Source organism: Hippocampus comes, unplaced genomic scaffold, assembly GCF_001891065.2.
Source record: "Hippocampus comes isolate QL1 unplaced genomic scaffold, H_comes_QL1_v1.1 scaffold458, whole genome shotgun sequence".
Lineage (NCBI taxonomy): Eukaryota > Metazoa > Chordata > Actinopteri > Syngnathiformes > Syngnathidae > Hippocampus > Hippocampus comes.
In genome coordinates this window covers 245,429-264,878 of record NW_017805628.1, presented here as the reverse complement: position 1 = coordinate 264,878, position 19,450 = coordinate 245,429, and the positions used below count along the sequence as shown (strand labels likewise).

Here is a 19,450-nt window from a genome sequence, read left to right as displayed (position 1 = left end):
TAGTGAGAGATATCTTCAAACACAAACGCGATGTTCAAAACCCTGTCTGCGGTACTGAAAACGGTGGAGGTCGGAAGAAGTCATGTGATCATGTGATAAAAGTGACAAAAAGGTGGTGCAGGTCACCAAAGTTATGAGCTAGATTTCAAAATGAATCATGTTTTTTTTTTTTGCGAAATGGCAGCCTTCAAAGGTGCATCCTTTTTCCATCACTTATGCGTTTAAGCCTCTGGCATTTAGTTGGCAAGAAATATACACAAATATATATTATACACAATATTTCCTCAAGATGGAAATCACTGTTGATATAGGTTCAAAGTTTATACGCACAGTAGTGAAACAATCTACAAGACACCATAATGAAACTGGTTTACTCATACAAATCGACTGACAATTTCTATATACTGTAATTTTAAAACACATTTTGATTGAGAATAATGCAACATGCAAAAAAAAAAAATCATCTGCACAGTTGATAAGGGTTTTAGGATGGCATCAATTAATCCAGGATATTTTTTTGTCTTTTTTTTAGGGTGAAATTGGATCAATTTGGGAGTCAACAAGATACACAATACTTAACTATGACATTCACTGCAATGCTAAACATAAATTCATAACAGCAGTTTTCTAATTGGTGTGCGGCTCGAGCAGCTACAGATAGTCATCGACTTGGTACTGAACTACCAGCAATTTCTTTTGCTCCGATTTCATTTTTCAAGGCCCTTCTTTTCCGAGCATGTGTTGTCCTGACAGACACACTAAGTACTTGGAGTATCTTCAATGTCTTCCAGGGATCATCTTTGATCCACAGCAAGAATCTGGCTGTATAAAAGCCCCATTTATCTTTTTCTTCATCACGCCCAGTCAAAACTCATATGGAGGGCATTTTCACCACAGCCGTGACATAGGAGGAGGTGTTTGGCTTCCTCTGACACGTTAACGCTCAGGGCGAGCTTGTCCGCTGCAGAGTCCACGAGATGGTTTCGGTGGAAATGAATTGGAGTGGCGTGGCATGGAGTTATTCTGTCGGACTCAAAACAGAAGCAGGTGCTTCTGCTCATAAACAGCCCGGGTGGATGTGAGCTGCTCATAAACATTACAATCAAAGGAGGCTGCCTCGTGTACTGTATTGTTCAGTGGCAACCTCCGGGCTCGGCCCTCAGCCGATAATTACGGATTCATATTCGAAATGAGCCCCAGAGATCAGCGGAGGAGGAAAAAAAATGTGTTCGCTGTCCAACTCTGTCTCATGATTTTTATCAGAGGATTACCACTTCCTGCTTCCTGTTTGCTTCCTCTCGGCCATGCAGCTGCTGAGCCGATGCCAGCCAGAAAGAGTGTTCGACTGCAGATAGCGCATGTTAATTGCACCCCCCTTCCTTTTTCTTTCCTCCCCATCTGTCATTCTCACATCTGGTTTATTTTGGGGGTTTTTTTGTTTTTTGTCTGCTAGGGTTTGTTGCTACCTCATCCAGACTTCACCCCGAGGACGCTGAGGAGTCTGTGTGCCAGCTGTGTGTGGCCACTTTAAAGAGGAACCACAACAGAGACATCTAATCAGTGGCAAGGAAGGTATTACTGGATAAATGAAGAGCTCCCGGGCAAAATTAGGACAAAACGGAGAGGGCGAGCTTAGACCGTCGACTGACGACTCTTAGTAAACTGCAGATTGAAATGGAAAATGTTTAAAATATACAAGGTGTTCCAAAAGTTATTACACACTTCCTTTTTCCGATTTTGATCGAGGCAACATTCGGACATACAGTATGTGAGAACCTCAATATTTGACAGTTTAGGCTTGTCGGTTTTGTCAGTTTATCATTCCCCTGCCCATGGCTTGCCAATTGACAATGGAGCAGCATTGCAAAATTGCCACCAATTGCCAAGTTTTCCTGTCCCAAAGTGCAGTTCAGACACCGTTCGCTTGAGTAGCTTTAAGGCCATCATAAGGTTCCAAAGCATAGTACAATTTATACGATCCATGCAAAGTATCTCAAAGCAAGATCTGTTATTGACACATGCACGCAGCAGAACAGATACTACCTTCACTGATGAAAACAGCAAACTCCCAGAGGCCTTGGACACGTTCGTGGATTTGTATGTCGGTGTAGTTATATCACACAGCTTTCATCTGCACAAAATGTATTGAACATTCATCAAATGAATGTCTGAAATTGTGTTTACACAAATGTTGGCACAAGTCCACCGTGTTACAACACAATGAAATGTTGCTGTTGAATACTCCGCAGGTGTTGACACACCTGCTCCTGCCTCAACTATCAGGCAGCCATAGAGCTTTTGAACCTGCGCCCACATACTCGCTTTGTTTAGAATTCCATCATGGAGCTACGTGCTATTTAAAAAAAAAAAAAAAAAAGAGCAGGCTTGTTAGTCCACTTAGAACCTGAAATGGGTTAAAAGAACACTTCAGACCACTGACATTTAACAGTATTAATAGTATTGGAGGGAATGTTACATTATTAGCATTTCTGTCATGAGTTGACGCCACTGCTGATTTAATGGCTGGTTAACATAATTATCAGTGCGTATAATTTTATACTGTGGTTATAAGAGCAAAACATAAATTAGACGCTGTCTGGTGCCTTATAACTTGCATTTACATCCATTTTCCTCATACGTACTGTACGTCGATGACATCACATTGAAGGTCTAAGCGCACCACCTGTTGAAGAAATGCTGCAATTGTACTTTGAAGCAGCTCCTAGATTGAGCTCGTCATGCCTTGGGAATACGTCAAAACATTCATTCAGGCGAAACACAAAGCAACAAGAATGGTTAAAATGTATCTTGAAATATATTTATTATACACGACGCTGTTACGAAGCAGCAAAGCACTGCTTATTTTCACCAAGAGGGGAGAGCAAATTTTGCTTTGTGCATGTTTTCACACAATTCTGTAAGAAAAAGAAATACAGGCTGCATAGCGAAGATAACTTTTTAAAATTAATATCATAAAAATTGAGAGAATATGGTATACTTATAAAATTTCACAAATACAGTAACTTGATTCCCTACTACAAATATGAGCAAAGGTATTCTCTCCTGAATCTCAAACATTGCATAATCTGTTGTTGCTGTCCAGTGCGGCCACTCTCCGATCCGAACTCTGGTGCTCCCCAGTCAGGCTTTTTCCCAGAGTGCTTCATTTGCTGTCCACACTTACTTAGCGGCATCCAGACGTCAAGCAGCACCTCCTGCAGTGCGCTCACTTTACTGTCCATCAACTTTGTCTGTGTAGCAAAGCAAAAAAAAAAAAAAAAAAGGCATCATGTGGACTTTTCTTCGAATTCAGCTGGAAATATTTTTATTTAGTTTTCTCAAATGGTATACTACGTTGAACAAAAACAATTCATCCCAAACGGCAGCCTGACACCTGTACTGTTTACATCATTAAAAGAACACAAAATGCCCGAAAAGCAGACATTTACGGCAGAGAAGAAATGCAAAAGATATATATTGTTGTAAGCATTCATCTATACATATAAAGGCTTAATTCTAACAAACACAACTCCATAACTTTGCCTTACAAAACTCTACAAGCTTAATACTAAACACAATGCAAAACACCATAGAAAGTGTAATGTTGCGGTAACAAAACCCTTTAAGGAATGGATATTTGAAAACAAATGGTGAAGCAACACATGGAGAAACAGATTAATCACTCACTGGCAAATCTTTATCCTCAGCGAAAAATAACTTATTACTGCAGTTACTGCGTCAGGTGTAAACTTTTCCTCGTTTGTGTCTGTATGTTTGTATTGTACTGCCCACTGGTGGCCAAGATGCGCACACACCAGAAGGCACTAAACGGGCTTCGACCTGAGTAACGCCATTTCCATTCATTTCAATGGTGAAAGATGATTTGAAAGTTACGTTATAAACATGGAAGGAATTTTACTCATAAGTCAAGGCACCGCAGTAGTTGTAACAGAATAAATTGTCTGAATGCAAATTTTCTGCACCATAGAAAATGTTTAAAACAATCAAGGTAGCGTCACCAATTCTCAACAAATACAAGTCGAAGATAAAAAGTATAACTCAGGGATTACATGGGAATGTCGTCATGGTATCCGAGACGAAAGTTATTTACTCCTGCCAATGGGTTGACAATGGTCCTCAGTTCATTTAGTTGTTAATATTTGTGCTTGGTGACAGCATTTCTCTGCATTCAGGTAGAATTTCTGAGGGAATTACATATTCTCTGACTGTACCTTTAGGGATGAACTTCAGTGAGCTGCTGAATATTCAAAAACGAGACAAGCCTCTGCCGGGCCCGTCGTTGACAAACTCGTGGCCTAGGCCATTTCCACACTTGCCGCACAGAACCTGGAGTTAAAAATAATAATAATAATAATCCAATGAGTGCTTTGTATGGCTGTCACAAGCCAATATTTTTAAAATTGATTATTCTGTCCATTATTCCATCAACTAATCGGACAAAAAATGATTTTGTATTTGAGTTCACTGCACAATCAATGTAAATCCAAATAATAATATGTGTGTGTGTGTGTGTGTGTGTGTGTGTGTGTGTGTGTGTGTGTGTGTGTGTGTGTGTGTGTAGAAGCTGAAGTTTGACGTTTTGGACAATTTGAGGTTAACCCACAGGGCTAAGAATTAATTAGCGAAATAGTTGATTACTTTGATGATTGATAAGTTGTTGAGTAATCGAATTATTGTGACCCCTGTAGTGTTTTGTAATAGACATCAATTTGTGACTTTCTTGCGATTGTACCTTGAAGGCTCCAGGTCTCTCCTCATGTTTGGCCACACTGTCTTGGTGGATGGTCTCCGTGAAGGCCGGCCAAGGAGACGAATGCTCATACTTGGAACGGCTGGAGAAAAGATGGTGATCACACTTGGCGCATGCGTAAATTCCTACAGGAAGACAAAATGGATTTAGATGCCTCCAAATTAAATATTACACATACCTCAGAACTGTGAGGCAGAGGCTGCCTCACAGCTGAGGGTTGAGGTTCGAATCCCTGTTCCAGCCTTCCTGTGTGGAGTTTACGTGGGTTTTCGCCAGTTTCATCCGGTATTTAAAAACAAACATACAATAAAAAAACAGGACAGTTCACTAGTGGGTCTAAATCGGCCAGAGGCGTCAATACGTGTCTAAATGTTGTTGTGTTTTTAAACCATGGGTAATGACGTCGATTAGGACGCCAGTTATCGTGTTAGACAAAGTGTGAGATGGCTGTTTTGGAAGGGTTGTGCAATTCACGTTTTTTTTTTACAAAAGTTCTTAGTTTTTAATTTGTATAAATTACACCATTCGAAGGCAACTTCTCGGTTATGTCGCACATAGGCAATTAATTTAAATTCCTTGTCTTAGCTGTCGAGACATCTGAAAAAAAAAATAAAAGAGTTGAATAACAAGCTTAGCTAAGCAGCTAGCTCGCCACAGTTGACTTGGAATGTTAAGGAGTTCTAAATGGCAACGAATTACGAAAGAACATCGAGTAAAGTCTCGTTAGTTGTAACAGCACCTGGTTTGAAATGGTCTTTGTAAACCTCCCGACCATAGAAGGCACAAAAGGACATTTCCACCTGCCTTTAGTCGAGTTGATGCAGAACGAAACAATAAAGCTTGTTTAGTAAAACTACCGGTTATGACGATTAAAGAGCACGCAAATCGTACGCATCAACAACTTCCGCCTTGAAATCACAACTGCGGCCAGGCCAGCCTCCACTCGCAAAATTGAAGTCAAACCAGCCGTCACAGCGATTGTTAATACTCTGCATTACGGTAATCTGCCGCCATCGAGCGGCGTTGCCCACCTTCAAAATAAAAGTAGACCAACTAATGCATGCACGTCAATGGTTTGGATTTTAAATGTTATAAAATAATTTCTTGGGTGTCAGGCAACGATGAGTTCACCAAGAGAGAACGAAAACTCTCTCAGAATAGCTCCAAGAGGCGTTCTGATGTTGAGATAGAAAATAAAGTCAATGGTACATCTACATCAATGAGTAAAATTTCACCTGATATTTAAAAAAATAATTACAAAATGAATCTGAGTTATCCTGCAACCACACAATATTTTGGACACACTAGGGCACCCCAGGTTTTCAACCACAGTACTGGCATTCAGTTCTGATGTTCAATTTCAAACTAAAAGGCCTCTGAAATATGACTTTTTGACCTTTTCGCTTGATTAAAAAAAATCATTAAAAATCTATTTTTGTTATCCCGGAACCAGACCAGGTGTAGGGCACACTAGACCACCCCAGGTATCCAACCGGATTACTTTCGTTCAGATCTGATGTGAATCCTTTGAATTTACAGAATACATGCACGTCATGGCGCATGGTCAGGATGGTACCACCTCTGCCTCAGTGTCACTTCCTCCTCAACAGTTGTATTTTAGTGATCAGTGAACACAACAGCTGTTGTCATCAACAGAAATTGTTTGTCGTGCCCAACATGGATGATTTGTTTGTGCCTCTCATGACATGGCCCATCTAGGCCATTCGCACCCTGGCAAATTCCACTTCATCACCGCCCATCCCCCACAAAGGCTGACAAACGGTGGCTAAAAATACTCAGTCTGCTGAGATGTGAATGAGTCCCCATTTTCCAATGGTTATTATTGAGCATGGGCATTTTTATGTTGAATCTGATTTCTTTTTTTAATCGCTGAATTTATTTTTTTAGTTGGTTGGAGAGAACCTATCCTCAGCGATTTGAAAAACTCTTGCCCAAACTGAAGGAACATCTCATTAAAAAAAATGTATGTGTATATATGTATGTTTGTTGCCATCTGTAAGAAGTGACTCTTGTTGGTTCAATAAAACCTTTATTTTATTTTTAATGATAAATTTCACCTTCCTTTCGGAAAACTCTGCTTCATCACGGAAAATACTGCCAAATATTTTAGACCTCCTCTGGTTGAGGCACAGGCGGAGTTTTCAAGACATCCTTCTTTTGTGGGCCCTGCAGGTATAAGCCAGAGGTCAGAAGTCAAGAACTGATGGGGGAGCACAAGAAGAAATCAACATGGTGGTGTCATGGGAAAAAGTCGCTGACCATAAAAGCTCTTTTCTCCTGCGCGGTCTGGAAGCGACCGTGACCAAACTTGGACGTGGTGTCAATGAATTTGAGCTCAATGGTTTCCAATGATTTGCGAGACGTGTGCACCAGCAAAGACTGGAAGGAACATAGTTATGAATATCTTGGAATATATAAGCCACCATTAAAAAGGTGAGACTTACCTTTCGGAGTGTGAGGACGCGTTTCTTGGCACCGACTACGCAACCTTTCACCATGACAAAATCATTATTCACCTCTCCGTAGTGTGGAAAGCCTCCCTGCATTTGAACACACATGGTGGAATAACACCCTCAACACTGGTCAACAGCAAATTTTAAATATGGCTTTGCCTCCCTAAACATTTTTGATGCTGATTTCTAAAGTGTCCTTTTTTCCAAGCACGTCAGGTTTTTGAGATTTTCATTTTTACCGATGAAAAAAAAAGCTTTTGCAATATGAATATCACCATGCATTTTAATTTGTAGCTAAGACGTTTCTGAAAAAATCCACCTGTTACTGAACCTGATCTTTAATTCATAAATATTAAGAAAATATATATATTACACATTCTGCATCTATCCAACTTCTGTACTTCTTATTCTCACTCAAGTTGAAGGCACGCGGGAGCCTAACCCAGCCACCAAAGAGCAAGAGGCGAGGTTCGCCTTGAACTGGTCACTAGCCAAAAGCATGTTATTAGAAAAACCAGATGTTCTACAATAAATAAAAAAATCAATAAGGGCAGATTTGGAGTCAGTGCAAAAAAAAATAAAAATCCTATAAAAAATATTATTTGCATCTGTGATTTAAAAATTGTAAAAATTCATTGACCGGTGAATTATAACAATTAAAACAGGCATATATTATTTATCTTCAGCGAAGAATGGTCAGCGAAGAATGGTTAGTATTACTGTGGCTGGCCAAGGTGCGCACACCAGAAGGAGCAGCACAATGTCCACTGAAGTGAAGCAGAAATAAATGTGGCAGAAATTGCTCAATTCTTTACATTCAGTGCTATATTTTTATAAAGTTCAATATTATTCAGTGCTATTTTTCACATGTTACTGACTTTTTTGGAGGGGGTGGGGGGTGTTGAAACAAGATAAATGCCATTTCCATTTATTTCAATGAGAAAAGATGAATTGAGCTGTCACGGTGGACGACTGGTTAGCACCTCCGCCCCAGAGAGCAGAAGTGCAGGGTTCGATTTCAGCTGGCAACCGGTCCAGGGTGTACCCCGCCTAGTGCTTGAAGACAGCTGGGATAGGCTACAGAACACGCACACGACCGCTGTGAGGATAAGCGGACAAAAAAATGGATGGATGGAAGATGAATTGAGATAGGAGTTCTTAAAGTTACCAATACCAGCATGGTCACGGAACAAGTTAATCTTGAGGCACCTCTGTATGTGTTTTCACAGTTGTAACGATCTTCTGAGGAAAACCCTAACTAAAATATGGCCCACGACGAAAAAGAGCCCGACGCCCCAGCTCAGCAGTCTCAAAATGTCAATACCATGGGGGAAATGGTCTTCTGGCTGATGTCATAGCTCGTGGAGGCATTATTCCGGATCACCTTTCCATCCTGGATATGAACGCCTCGACCAATTCGATAGATCTGAGGACAGCAGGAGATCAAACGTTGATGTCCAACATCGAAAGATAACAGCATTTTGGTCGCAAGCACAACACGGACCTTCTTGTTGATCTCAGTACGGTGGTGAAAGCCCTTTTGACCTGCCCGTGCTATACTGAAGCCCACTCGAGCTGGATGCCACGCTCCGATGCACGCCACCTTCCGCAGCCCCTTGTGAGTTTTCCTGGGGAGCTTCTTTGTGTGCCAGCGGCTTGTTACACCTGTTACCAAATGACCAATGACATTACCTGTAGACTTTTTTATTTTTGTAAAAAAAAAAAAAAAAAAGGAATAATAATAATGATAGTCGCCAGGTTGTTTCCGGGTGGCAGAAAGCAAGAGATTACCATTGACCTGAACTGAAATCTATGTTGTGCCACTAGATATGTTTCAAAAGGTTTAGAGGTGGTTCCCACCCAGTGACAGTGTGAATGTGGGTGTGAATGGTTGTTCGTCTCTATATGTTGCCCTGACTGGCGACCAGTTCAGGGTGTAGTCCACCTTCCGCCCAAAGTCAGCTAGGATAAACTCCAACACCCCCATGTGACCCTGTTCAGGATAAGTGGTGTTGAAGATGAATGGATGGTACTTTCGAGGATTTGTGTCGACCTCCTTCAAAATAAAGTATTCCAGTCCGTCGCTTGCTCGCAAACATCAGTCCTACAGTAAAATATCCATTCCAGCGTCAAAATAGCAAGACCTAGCAAGACCATTGCATTAATTCAAGCAATAGAAAACAAACTAATCAACTAATCTTAATAATCATGTTAACTACGTCTGAATTTCCTCCACCTCTATTTTGAAATCAATTTACCTCTTGAACTGTAATTTCCCTCATGTAGCATCATCCTTTCGACGGAAATGTTACACATTCGAACTACGGTGGTAGAGAAAAAGGCTAAAATCATTGTTCAGGCCATTTTCTCTGTTTTCCCAATTGCGTTGCCTTGGGTGGCCAAGTAGTCCCATTGCTGAAGCTTCTGCCACCTGGAGGTGCATGCGACATCATGGTGAAATCATATTTGATTTTCCTGATGATTGGCATCTAACCTTTAATGCCGTGACCCTTTGTAACCCCAATGATATCAATCAACTCGTCCTGGTGAAAAACTGCCGACACGGGCACCGCTTGCTCCAGGCGCTCCTTTGCCCAGTCGACCTTTTGCGAAATGCTCCCCCCGTTTAACTGCACCTCCAAGACGTGAGCCTTCTTCTGCTTTATGGGCAGCAATCGCATCTGAAAATTAGTTAAAAGACCAGCGCAGTAGAATCTAGAATAGTGGTTCCTAACCTGGGTTCGATCGAACCCCAGGGGTTCGGTGAATCGGTCTCAGGGGTTCGACGGGGCATCTGCCATGGAGGTAAAGACACACCCGACTTAACTTGTCAATTAATTATGATACGCCCGCTTGGCCATCGCTGGCTGCAGATGATCACATTACATTGCTTGTCCAATCAGTGCTGTGGGAAATTTAGTTCGCTTAGTCGTCAACGTGTGACTGTCGTGACAGTATGTCATGCACGGTTCATTTTGTGCACAATTTTAAAAAAATTATAGTTATGACTTGAAATTTTATTTACTTTTTTCTGTTTTAATAAATGTGTCTTTTTTTATGTCTTGAATTTGTAAAAAATCATTTTTATTTTTCACCAATGAAGGTTTGATGAATGTGCATTTGAACTGGTTGGGTTCAGTACCTCCAACAAGGTTAAGAACCACTGATCGAGAACATTGTAGTGAGAAATAAGACGCCCTCTGTCTCACAAAATCAGGTTTGAGCTAGCTATGAGAAAAGCATGAGATCACATCTGCTCTTAGAAGTGCATACTGATCGTGTTACCAAGCTGAAACCTTCGCACACTGTTATAAGTGGTCTTGGCTCACCTTTGCCTTGTTGCCTGCCAAAATCAAGGTTTTCCCCTGGCAAAGTCCGACACGTTCTGCTCTAAAAATTATTTTTAAACTGTCATTTGAAACAGCAGCAGCTTACCGCGCGGCCAGACTTGTTTTGCACCCAGCAGCCGGGGGATGCGAGTGACATCCAATCCTTCTATTGCATGTGGTCAGGTGGATATTGCCCTTTTGCCACAGTGCAAGCTAGATGTTGCTTTTAGAGCGGTAATCTACACGGTTATACTCTGAGCATTGTCTTACCTGAGAGTGAACAATAACCCGAATGACCGAACAATATTTTTTCATCAGAGTAAAATCCTTGTCCAGCGCTTTCTTCCCGGCTTCGTCTTTCCACTTTTTACTGTATTTAGTGAAGGCTTTCTTCTTGCTCTTGTGCCTGAAACCAACAGAAACATGGGCAGCGTTGTGCAAGTGTACCTAATTTGTGGCAGTCACATCACACCCTTACCAGTTTTTGTAGAATCTGCGCTTGCACTCGTCACTGAGATGTTCAGCAAAGATGGTCTTCAGGGCGCACAGACCCTGCACGGTGCGGATGTAGCCCACCACTCCGACCACCATGAGCGGGGGGGTCTCAATGATGGTAACCGCCTCCACCTCTTCACGCTTTGTTTGCTCTGGGGAGGAAATAGAACAGTGATTCTCAAAGTAGTAGCTACGACACGTGGTACGCAGCAGGACCTTTCAGTCGTCGTGCGAGGCCAAGCCAGCCACAGACTCAAGAGCCTTAATTTCCAACTTGAGAAAAAAAAATCTACAAACCCCTGTTCAAATGCCAGGTTTTGTACTGTTAACATATGACTCAGAAAAAAAATAAGTTCAAAATGTTTTTGGTGTGATGAATGCAACCTTAATCTGTACAATTCATTTTAAAGTAATAATAATAATGTTGATGATATGATGATGGTTTCGAATGCGGTTTTGCAAGCATGCACACCATCTTTTAACTGCATATGTGGCTGTGCTCAGAATTTACCATTCACATTCAAACTTGCGTTAAATAATTAGCAGCACACACTTGCCATCATATAAAGTGCATTGATTAACCCAAAATGAAGTCCAGCTGTTCCAGTGGGCTTTTCCTGGCATTTGTATAGATGTATGTGAACTTTATTCTATTTTTCCCATCTGAATTGCCTTTCCTAAAAACACAAAAATCCACATGTTCCACAATGTACATACTGAGACCAACGCGGTGCACCTCTCTGAGGGTGTGGGTCATGCCAGCCTTGTATCCCAAGAAGGCGGTGAGGTGCACAGGCTTGCTGGGGTCATCTTTAGGCCAAGTACGCACTCTGCCTCGGTGCCTTTTGCTACGCTTGCGGGGGAGAAAGCCCAAGTGTCCATGGCGTGGTGCGTGAAATTTGCGATGTGACTAGATAAGAGAAAGCCAACCCCACAGACAACACATGCACATTAATATAGAATTCAAACGTTGGTGTAAACAGCCGGCACCTGAGATTCATACAATAATCCTAAAACAAACATGTTAAAGTCACATTAAAGCTGAATAGAGAAGCATAACACAAAGACCACTGACCATGTCTGCACACGCTGACCAGGTAAGAGCTAGAAAAAAGAACCAGACGTAGGAAGGCACACAATGTCAGGCTCTGCTTTGGTGTTTGGCCCCACTGAGGAGCCGTTTTCACTTTCAAATAACATTGCCAAAGTGGAGCAGACGGGAGGAGTGGGCGCTCAGAAGTTTAACGTGGTGCAATGACCAGTCGAGGGGAACCATTTAGCCAAGAATGGAGTGGAGAGGGGGAAGGATTGCATTGCCAGGTGGCCAAGTTTAACACTTAATAATCATAAGGGGGTGGGGGGTGGCAGGCTAGTCAGTGAGAGTTGCAACATGATATTTAAAATTGCAAAAGAACAACACCCAAAAATTGCAAATAACCAAAACAGTTTTCAGGCATATACAGGTGTTGCAAAAAAAAAAAAAAAATTGACATTTAAATATGAATGTCAGAGCTACTGTATGACCAAGGAAAACAAACCAAAAAGGCTTAATTTTGCTCATATTTATCAAAACTCCAACAACTTATTCAATTTAGTGATTTTGTGCTTTTCAAAGACAACCTAACAGCACACGGTTTCATTTTGCTCGAATACTAACCAGTATCATTTTTTACCCTAAAAAAGGAAGACGTCAAATCAACATTTTATTTGTCTAGTAAAAATTTAAGATCCTTTGTGTAGTAAGGAGAATTGGCTATGTTAATAGATACACTATGAAATAATTTCGCATTTTTGGGGAATATCCATTACGGTATTGTTACAAACATATTGCATCAAAGGATTTTATTGAAAAATTATCTTTCAAAGATCTTAAACTCCTAGGATCTTAAAAGTATACACAACACAAAGAGAACATACTATTTATCAGAAATGTACAGTAACAATAATAGCGACGAGAGCGCAACATTAGAACGACATCGTGTGCCTCACTAGAAACGTGAGGTTCTTTGTTGACATCTGTCGGCTACTCAATGAATAGCACCTAGAACACCAACCTTTATTTGTCGACCTTTCTGTTTGGGAGAAAATATTTGTCTCAATTTTACATCAAAAATATCCACCGTCAAATGTTTTTTAAAAGACCAAAACTAAACTTTCATTAGGCGATAGGTTTTCATCAAATAAAAGTTTTCACTGACCTCTAGCGTCGCGCCTAATGCGCATGCGCCACCTCGAGAGGAGAACTGTCGAGGTCGAACTGTCGGATTTCTCGTGGATTGATTCAAAGAAGGTAAAATGCCGTTGGACTTTAATAAGGACGCCTATCCGGAGCCTCCTCGACAGACTCCCGTTGTGGACAAACAGACGGCTCTGCCAAACCCGGCCTTGATTTTGTCCAAACTCTTCTATTACTCGGTGGACCTGCCTGTCACCACATTTAGAGGTAAACGAAGCTAACGCAGCTAGCAGTCTGCTAGCACAACAAATGACGCCCAACTATGAATGAAACGCATTGTTTTGGTGTATCTTACACTGTGAAACGTGACATGACTTAGAATTTTAATTGCGGTTCAATTGGAGTGAGTTTTTTTTTTTTTAATGCTTGCGTTGTGTTTGGAATCACCTTGCCGTTTTGTCCTATGTGCTCATGTATATATCCCACAATGCATCTTAAAAAGCTTTTTTTTTACTGGACAAGATGCATGAAAAAACACTTAAGTTGTAGCTTTTGTCAGTCACACAAAAAGCAACTAGTACGTCAAAATAGATAATAGCGACGAGAGCGCAACATTAGAACGACATCGTGTGCCTCACTAGAAACGTGAGGTTCTTTGTTGACATCTGTCGGCTACTCAATGAATAGCACCTAGAACACCAACCTTTATTTGTCGACCTTTCTGTTTGGGAGAAAATATTTGTCTCAATTTTACATCAAAAATATCCACCGTCAAATGTTTTTTAAAAGACCAAAACTAAACTTTCATTAGGCGATAGGTTTTCATCAAATAAAAGTTTTCACTGACCTCTAGCGTCGCGCCTAATGCGCATGCGCCACCTCGAGAGGAGAACTGTCGAGGTCGAACTGTCGGATTTCTCGTGGATTGATTCAAAGAAGGTAAAATGCCGTTGGACTTTAATAAGGACGCCTATCCGGAGCCTCCTCGACAGACTCCCGTTGTGGACAAACAGACGGCTCTGCCAAACCCGGCCTTGATTTTGTCCAAACTCTTCTATTACTCGGTGGACCTGCCTGTCACCACATTTAGAGGTAAACGAAGCTAACGCAGCTAGCAGTCTGCTAGCACAACAAATGACGCCCAACTATGAATGAAACGCATTGTTTTGGTGTATCTTACACTGTGAAACGTGACATGACTTAGAATTTTAATTGCGGTTCAATTGGAGTGAGTTTTTTTTTTTTTAATGCTTGCGTTGTGTTTGGAATCACCTTGCCGTTTTGTCCTATGTGCTCATGTATATATCCCACAATGCATCTTAAAAAGCTTTTTTTTTACTGGACAAGATGCATGAAAAAACACTTAAGTTGTAGCTTTTGTCAGTCACACAAAAAGCAACTAGTACGTCAAAATAGATGAAAAAAAGACAGGGATTTTCCCATAGTTTATACTCCCAAATTATACAAACAAAATGAAAAAGCATGTCCACGCACCGTTATAAAAAACGCAGTTACTTGGTTTAGTACCAAATTGGATACACATGCTCAGACACCTCACGTTTTAAACACTTTTGCTACACAATTTGCATTACTTTCTTTTCAGAGGCTGTCGACAGCATTCAGGCTAAAAACAAGTCAGTCTACTACCACCAGAAGTTCCGCCGCGTTCCTGACCTGACCCAGTGCCAAGAAGGGGATTACCTGTGCTACTATGAGGCTGAGATGCAGTGGAGGAGAGACTAGTGAGATCATTTCTTGCATTCACTCCCAAGTGTACATGAACCATAAACTTCATTTGGCACACTTGCACAAGCTGATTACTTCCCAAATACAACATCTGAATTAAAAATTCTGCTTATAATGCTCAATTATGAATGTATTATTGTTGTCTTACCTCAGCAAAGTGGACCAGGAGATCGTGAAGGTAGTCCAGGAGCGCATGAGGGCCTGCCATCAGAGAGAAGGCTCCAGCTACCAGCAGAACTGTTCGAAGGAGATAGAGCAGTTCACAGAGGTCTCAAAGAACTACCAGTTACGCTGTACGTTTTTCACATTATAGCTTCACTCACAAATTGCTTCAACTACATTCGATGAACTTTTTTTTTTGCCTTGGGAATCATTTTATGTGTTTGTGTCTTGGGCCAGATGGTGACCTCGGAGCATATGCCAGTGGCAGGAAGTGTTTGATGAAGCAAAAAGAGAGGATGATGGCAGCAGCTCAGACTCAAAATGCTTAAGGCTTCTGTGCAATAGTTGTAAAATAAAGCGCTTAAATCGGTGTTGTCGTCTGTTCTATTTTTTCCAATTAAGTATACAGTTACCATGCTAGTCTTACGAGGGCAAGAAATCATTTGGCAATTAAATTTAAAGGGCAACCTTTACCATATGTACACACACAACGTGAATATGTTCCACCAGCCATTCACGAGTTACTCGAGTACTATACAGATGTATCAAACACCGATTAACACTAGATTTTCTAAATATGATGCAAGTAAACTTTCCAAGATGTTTTTGTGCCGTTTCCGAATCTGCATTGTAAATTTTCTCCAGCAAATCGTGTTTTCGTAATAAAATGCAAATATATTTATCAATTAAGGGTTAGATTCAGCAACATGTAATTTTTTTCTGAAATGTCATAGCAATAAAATACAGTGCATGGTAAAAGCCATGTTGCACAAACTTTTGTAGGTCAAACCTCTAAACAATAAATGACTATTTCAAAAAGCCGGTTTTCAATATATGTATTTTTAAAATCAGCATCAAACATGATTGACACAAAGCCACCTTGATTGAAATTTGGTGTTCACCTCAGTCCACTTTCATGGAGGACTACTGAAACTGGATAATTACGGTGGTAAAGATGAAATTAAGAGCATTCAGACAATTTTAATTTAAAAAGCTATCTCAATGATTTGGCGATTATCCAAAATAATTTGCCAATTCATTAGCTGTTCATAAAATGGATGGATTAGTTGTCAAGTGTTGCAATTATAGACTATATAATTCCTCTGGAATATAATTTTCCGAAGCAGCATAAGTTGTGGTTTTGTAGGAATGTTGTAGACGCGATGATTTGAAAATGTCATGACTTTCAGAGAACTATAGTAACAACATGGCTTTTGAATGTTTCCTACATTAATCTCAGTTTGTAATAAAAGTTTTTCGTATCAATGACAGACAATGCAGAAGGATGTGATGTTTTCCCCAGAACTTTTATTTCAACAGTTCGGCTCTACAAAAGTTTAGGAGGCCGCCGCCTGGACAGCCTGGCCTCTCTGCACCGACACTCTGGTGTGGGTCTTGGCTAGATGGTCAGTGAACTCCTGAAGGGAAAAAAAAAAAAACGTTTGATCAGAGTACAGCCAATTTTACTTTTAGCTTGAAGAGTTTTCAATGAAAGGAGTGTGAGCATTCAGACCTGGTAAGGAGACTTGGTGAAGACGGTCTCCTTCCAGAGGTCAGGAGTCAGGTAGCTGTAAGTCTTGGAGATGGCATCAAATGTGGCCTTGGCTGGAAGAGCGAGAAGAATTCACTTCTATAACATGCATCTAAAAAGTTTCGCCGCAGCAAATTATTTGGAGAAAATGTTGAGCGTCAATAAGAGGACCAGAAGAGACCCCGCTGAGAGTCACCCGGAAATTAATTATACACACGCCTTTTTCTGTATCTCCAGTTAACGACAACGGCACCACGGGCAGAGGTGAAGCTGAGCAGAGTAAGGAGAAAAATGAGCTCGACACCCAAAACCCCCCACATAAAACAAGTGTTCCAAGTTACAGTGGTAACTCATCTTACAAGAAACCCAAGATCTGAGTTTTGAGCTGTAGGCCATCATTCGGCCAATTTTTGTCTCCAATTGCGACCACAAGAATGTGACAGCAACCTTAAAACATTGAACATTAGTGTTAAAAAACAAAAAAATTCCATGTATTTTGACTACAATGCAAATTTCTTATGTCAGTTAGCTTCATGCTCACAATTCAGAGCTCCATTGATGAAGCCAGTTGGACTATCAACAAGTGTTTCAATTCTTTGCAGTATTTGCGATTATATTGCTGTATGGTTTTATAAAGTATAACACTAGTGCAGTTCCTCCACTCCCCCCCCCCCAAAAAAATCCTAACAAATCTAACTTTTTTTGAGGGGGTTGCAGAGAACAGCTTGGAGAGGGAATGACAATTTGTGAGTGTGGTCACTGAACAAATTGTAAACTTGAAAGTCAAGACACCACTGTAAATGGAAGATCAGTTTCCCCCCAGCGAAAAGCGAGAATTCATTGCCGTCAAATATTACCAAAGTTGCCAAGTGTGGCAGTGCAGCCCCTGGCGGATGTGTAGCAGTCATCGATTCCGGCCATCATGAGCAGCTTCTTGGGCACAGGAGCCGACACGATACCGGTACCACGGGGCGCTGGGATGAGCCGCACCAGCACGGAGCCACAACGGCCCGTCACCTTGCAGGGAACCGTGTGGGGCTTGCCGATCTTGTTACCCCAATAGCCCCTCCTGACGGGCACGATGGAGAGCTTGGCCAGGATGATGGCGCCTCGAATGGCGGTGGCCACCTCCTTGGAGCACTTGACTCCCAGGCCCACGTGGCCGTTATAGTCACCAATGGCAACGAAGGCCTGTGAACACGAGACATGCTCACAGCTATAGCTCCACTGTGGGGAAAGTCACATCCCGAATGGACATGAGGTGAGGGGAATTCACCTTAAATCTGGTACGCTGACCAGCCCTGGTCTGCTTCTGGACAGGCATGATCTTCAGCACCTCATCTTTCAGCCCGGAGCCCAAGAAGAAGTCGATGATTTCAGACTCCTGTAAAGTTAAAAAAATAAAATAAATACATTGTGTATGATTGAAACCGCCACATAACAGCAGATTATAAATCAGAATTGTATTACAAATTTTCTATGCATTTTATGCTTCTAGATTTTAAGTTCAAATACATTTTCAATACCCCCCCCCCAAAATACATACATACTGTCATTACAAGCCATGTAATTGCACATAAAATGTTGCAAAATGAGAGTTTTGCATTCAACCCTACCAAACGATTGGGCAAAATAAATGAGATTTTACACATTTGGGCCAAAAATTGATTGAATTGTAAATGGTACCTAATCAAATGATTGTGGTAGACCCAATCATGAAGTTCAAATCTTATTACAAGACCACAAATTGAGATTTTTCTTCGTTAGTCTTAAAAGTATTTAGCAAGCACGAAAAAGTAACAGTTTATTTGATCAATTAACTTTACACAGAACTTACTTTGATGGGGAGAGAGTACAGATAGATCTCCTCCAGGGACTTGATCTTCATGTCCTTAACCAGGCGGCCAAGCTTGGTGACTGGGACCCACTACAAGGGAAACATTGAAATGATATCGTCTTCTTCGTGTGTCTCGATATAAGTGAGTGCTTTTAAACGGATAGGAACAAGTGATCCACTCACTTCCTTGTCCTCGGCCTTGCCTCCCCGGGCACCGCGGCCTCTTCCACGGCCTCTGCCGCGTCCACGGCCCCGACCGCGACCACCAGGGCCAAAACCTCCGCGAAAACCTCCCCTACCACCGGCGTCGTCCGCCATTTGCTGTGGAATAAAACGCGAGACATTACCCTAAGAGTAAAGACGAACGAGTTCTGCATGACTTTGTGGTATCCGGCATTCCAGTTACAAAGGCACACGAGTTTCGCCGCCATATTCGGAAATAAGGACTACACAAATTATGTATTAAAACGGTCAATAATATCATCGGTTTCAGTAAAAAATAAGTCTTTACGTTATATTCTAGCAGCCAGCGATAGGACTGAGGTGAGGATGTGCAAGATTTTGGCGGATTATGCGTCCAAATGTGTGGACTTGCGCCTACTTACGTGATCGTTATTACAGGAAGAAGGTCTGGTGAAAGGCCCAATGGTTTTTATGCACACGAAACATCGCGATGTTTAGAAATAAGATCTCGCCCCATACTGCCTCGCAGTGGCAACCTTTCGCTACAAAGCCTACATAAATGATAGTATTTTATATATACATAAATTATATAAATACAAAAATTATATATATACAAAAATTATATATATATATATATATATATAATGTATTATATATATATATATATATATATATATATATATAGAGAGAGAGAGAGAGAGAGAGAGAGAGAGAGAGAGAGAGAGAGAGAGAGAGAGAGAGAGAGA

General features: G+C 41.2%; 5 protein-coding genes across 9 annotated transcripts in view; 1 reads left to right on the top strand and 4 right to left on the bottom strand.

The window, feature by feature from the left end:
• LOC109522726 (heparan sulfate glucosamine 3-O-sulfotransferase 6-like) overlaps positions 1-2,709 on the bottom strand; it is a 29,694-nt gene extending 26,985 nt beyond the window's left edge. The window contains exon 1 of the mRNA XM_019881486.1: positions 2,044-2,709. The gene's annotated coding sequence lies outside the window, so the exon portion shown is untranslated. The remainder of the gene's footprint in view (positions 1-2,043) is intronic.
• Positions 2,710-2,796: 87 nt separating this feature from the next.
• On the bottom strand, positions 2,797-5,657 carry LOC109522731 (methionine-R-sulfoxide reductase B1-A). The gene is made up of 4 exons (XM_019881496.1): positions 5,511-5,657; positions 4,754-4,896; positions 4,233-4,347; positions 2,797-3,251 (listed from the first exon to the last, which is right to left on the bottom strand). The coding sequence occupies exons 1-4, from the start codon at positions 5,563-5,565 to the stop codon at positions 3,232-3,234; spliced, it is 333 nt and encodes a 110-aa protein (XP_019737055.1). The 5' UTR covers positions 5,566-5,657; the 3' UTR covers positions 2,797-3,231.
• Positions 5,658-6,810: 1,153 nt separating this feature from the next.
• LOC109522724 (60S ribosomal protein L3-like) lies at positions 6,811-12,333 on the bottom strand. 3 transcript variants are annotated; one of them, XM_019881483.1, is made up of 10 exons: positions 12,145-12,333; positions 11,787-11,979; positions 11,053-11,221; positions 10,845-10,980; positions 9,740-9,926; positions 8,750-8,910; positions 8,570-8,671; positions 7,237-7,332; positions 7,052-7,171; positions 6,811-6,958 (listed from the first exon to the last, which is right to left on the bottom strand). In XM_019881483.1, the coding sequence occupies exons 1-10, from the start codon at positions 12,145-12,147 to the stop codon at positions 6,899-6,901; spliced, it is 1,227 nt and encodes a 408-aa protein (XP_019737042.1). In that variant the 5' UTR covers positions 12,148-12,333; the 3' UTR covers positions 6,811-6,898. The 3 variants fall into 3 exon arrangements, with proteins under 3 accessions (XP_019737042.1, XP_019737044.1, XP_019737043.1); XM_019881485.1 differs by lacking the exon at positions 12,145-12,333 and having other exon boundaries at positions 11,806-11,919; XM_019881484.1 differs by lacking the exons at positions 11,787-11,979; positions 12,145-12,333 and adding an exon at positions 11,623-11,739.
• A 940-nt stretch (positions 12,334-13,273) lies between these two features.
• ndufb10 (NADH:ubiquinone oxidoreductase subunit B10) lies at positions 13,274-15,523 on the top strand. Of its 2 annotated transcripts, none has more exons than XM_019881495.1 (4): positions 13,274-13,512; positions 14,849-14,987; positions 15,145-15,284; positions 15,391-15,523. In XM_019881495.1, the coding sequence occupies exons 1-4, from the start codon at positions 13,365-13,367 to the stop codon at positions 15,480-15,482; spliced, it is 519 nt and encodes a 172-aa protein (XP_019737054.1). In that variant the 5' UTR covers positions 13,274-13,364; the 3' UTR covers positions 15,483-15,523. The 2 variants fall into 2 exon arrangements, with proteins under 2 accessions (XP_019737054.1, XP_019737053.1); XM_019881494.1 differs by lacking the exon at positions 13,274-13,512 and adding an exon at positions 14,099-14,337.
• Positions 15,524-16,441: 918 nt separating this feature from the next.
• rps2 (ribosomal protein S2) lies at positions 16,442-19,206 on the bottom strand. Of its 2 annotated transcripts, none has more exons than XM_019881491.1 (7): positions 19,127-19,206; positions 18,705-18,842; positions 18,522-18,611; positions 17,961-18,068; positions 17,542-17,875; positions 16,667-16,758; positions 16,442-16,571 (listed from the first exon to the last, which is right to left on the bottom strand). In XM_019881491.1, the coding sequence occupies exons 2-7, from the start codon at positions 18,837-18,839 to the stop codon at positions 16,491-16,493; spliced, it is 840 nt and encodes a 279-aa protein (XP_019737050.1). In that variant the 5' UTR covers positions 18,840-18,842; positions 19,127-19,206; the 3' UTR covers positions 16,442-16,490. The 2 variants fall into 2 exon arrangements, with proteins under 2 accessions (XP_019737050.1, XP_019737051.1); XM_019881492.1 differs by lacking the exon at positions 19,127-19,206 and adding an exon at positions 19,033-19,057.
• Between the last annotated feature and the right edge of the window lie 244 nt (positions 19,207-19,450).

Excerpts from the sequence above, each read along its gene's own strand:
- rps2 (XM_019881491.1), bottom strand. The coding sequence starts at position 18,839 with ATGGCGGACGACGCCGGTGGTAGGGGAGGTTTTCGCGGAGGTTTTGGC. Across the intron at positions 18,069-18,521 it reads TGTACTCTCTCCCCATCAAA|GAGTCTGAAATCATCGACTT; the intron begins GTAAGTTCTGTG and ends TTAACTTTACAG. Across the intron at positions 16,572-16,666 it reads TCACCAAGTCTCCTTACCAG|GAGTTCACTGACCATCTAGC; the intron begins GTCTGAATGCTC and ends TTTTCCCTTCAG.
- ndufb10 (XM_019881495.1), top strand. The coding sequence starts at position 13,365 with ATGCCGTTGGACTTTAATAAGGACGCCTATCCGGAGCCTCCTCGACAG. Across the intron at positions 13,513-14,848 it reads GCCTGTCACCACATTTAGAG|AGGCTGTCGACAGCATTCAG; the intron begins GTAAACGAAGCT and ends CTTTCTTTTCAG. Across the intron at positions 14,988-15,144 it reads ATGCAGTGGAGGAGAGACTA|CAAAGTGGACCAGGAGATCG; the intron begins GTGAGATCATTT and ends GTCTTACCTCAG.
- LOC109522724 (XM_019881483.1), bottom strand. Across the intron at positions 11,222-11,786 it reads GGTGCACCGCGTTGGTCTCA|AGCAAACAAAGCGTGAAGAG; the intron begins GTATGTACATTG and ends TTTCCTCCCCAG. Across the intron at positions 6,959-7,051 it reads AGGAGAAAAGAGCTTTTATG|GGCCCACAAAAGAAGGATGT; the intron begins GTCAGCGACTTT and ends TTATACCTGCAG.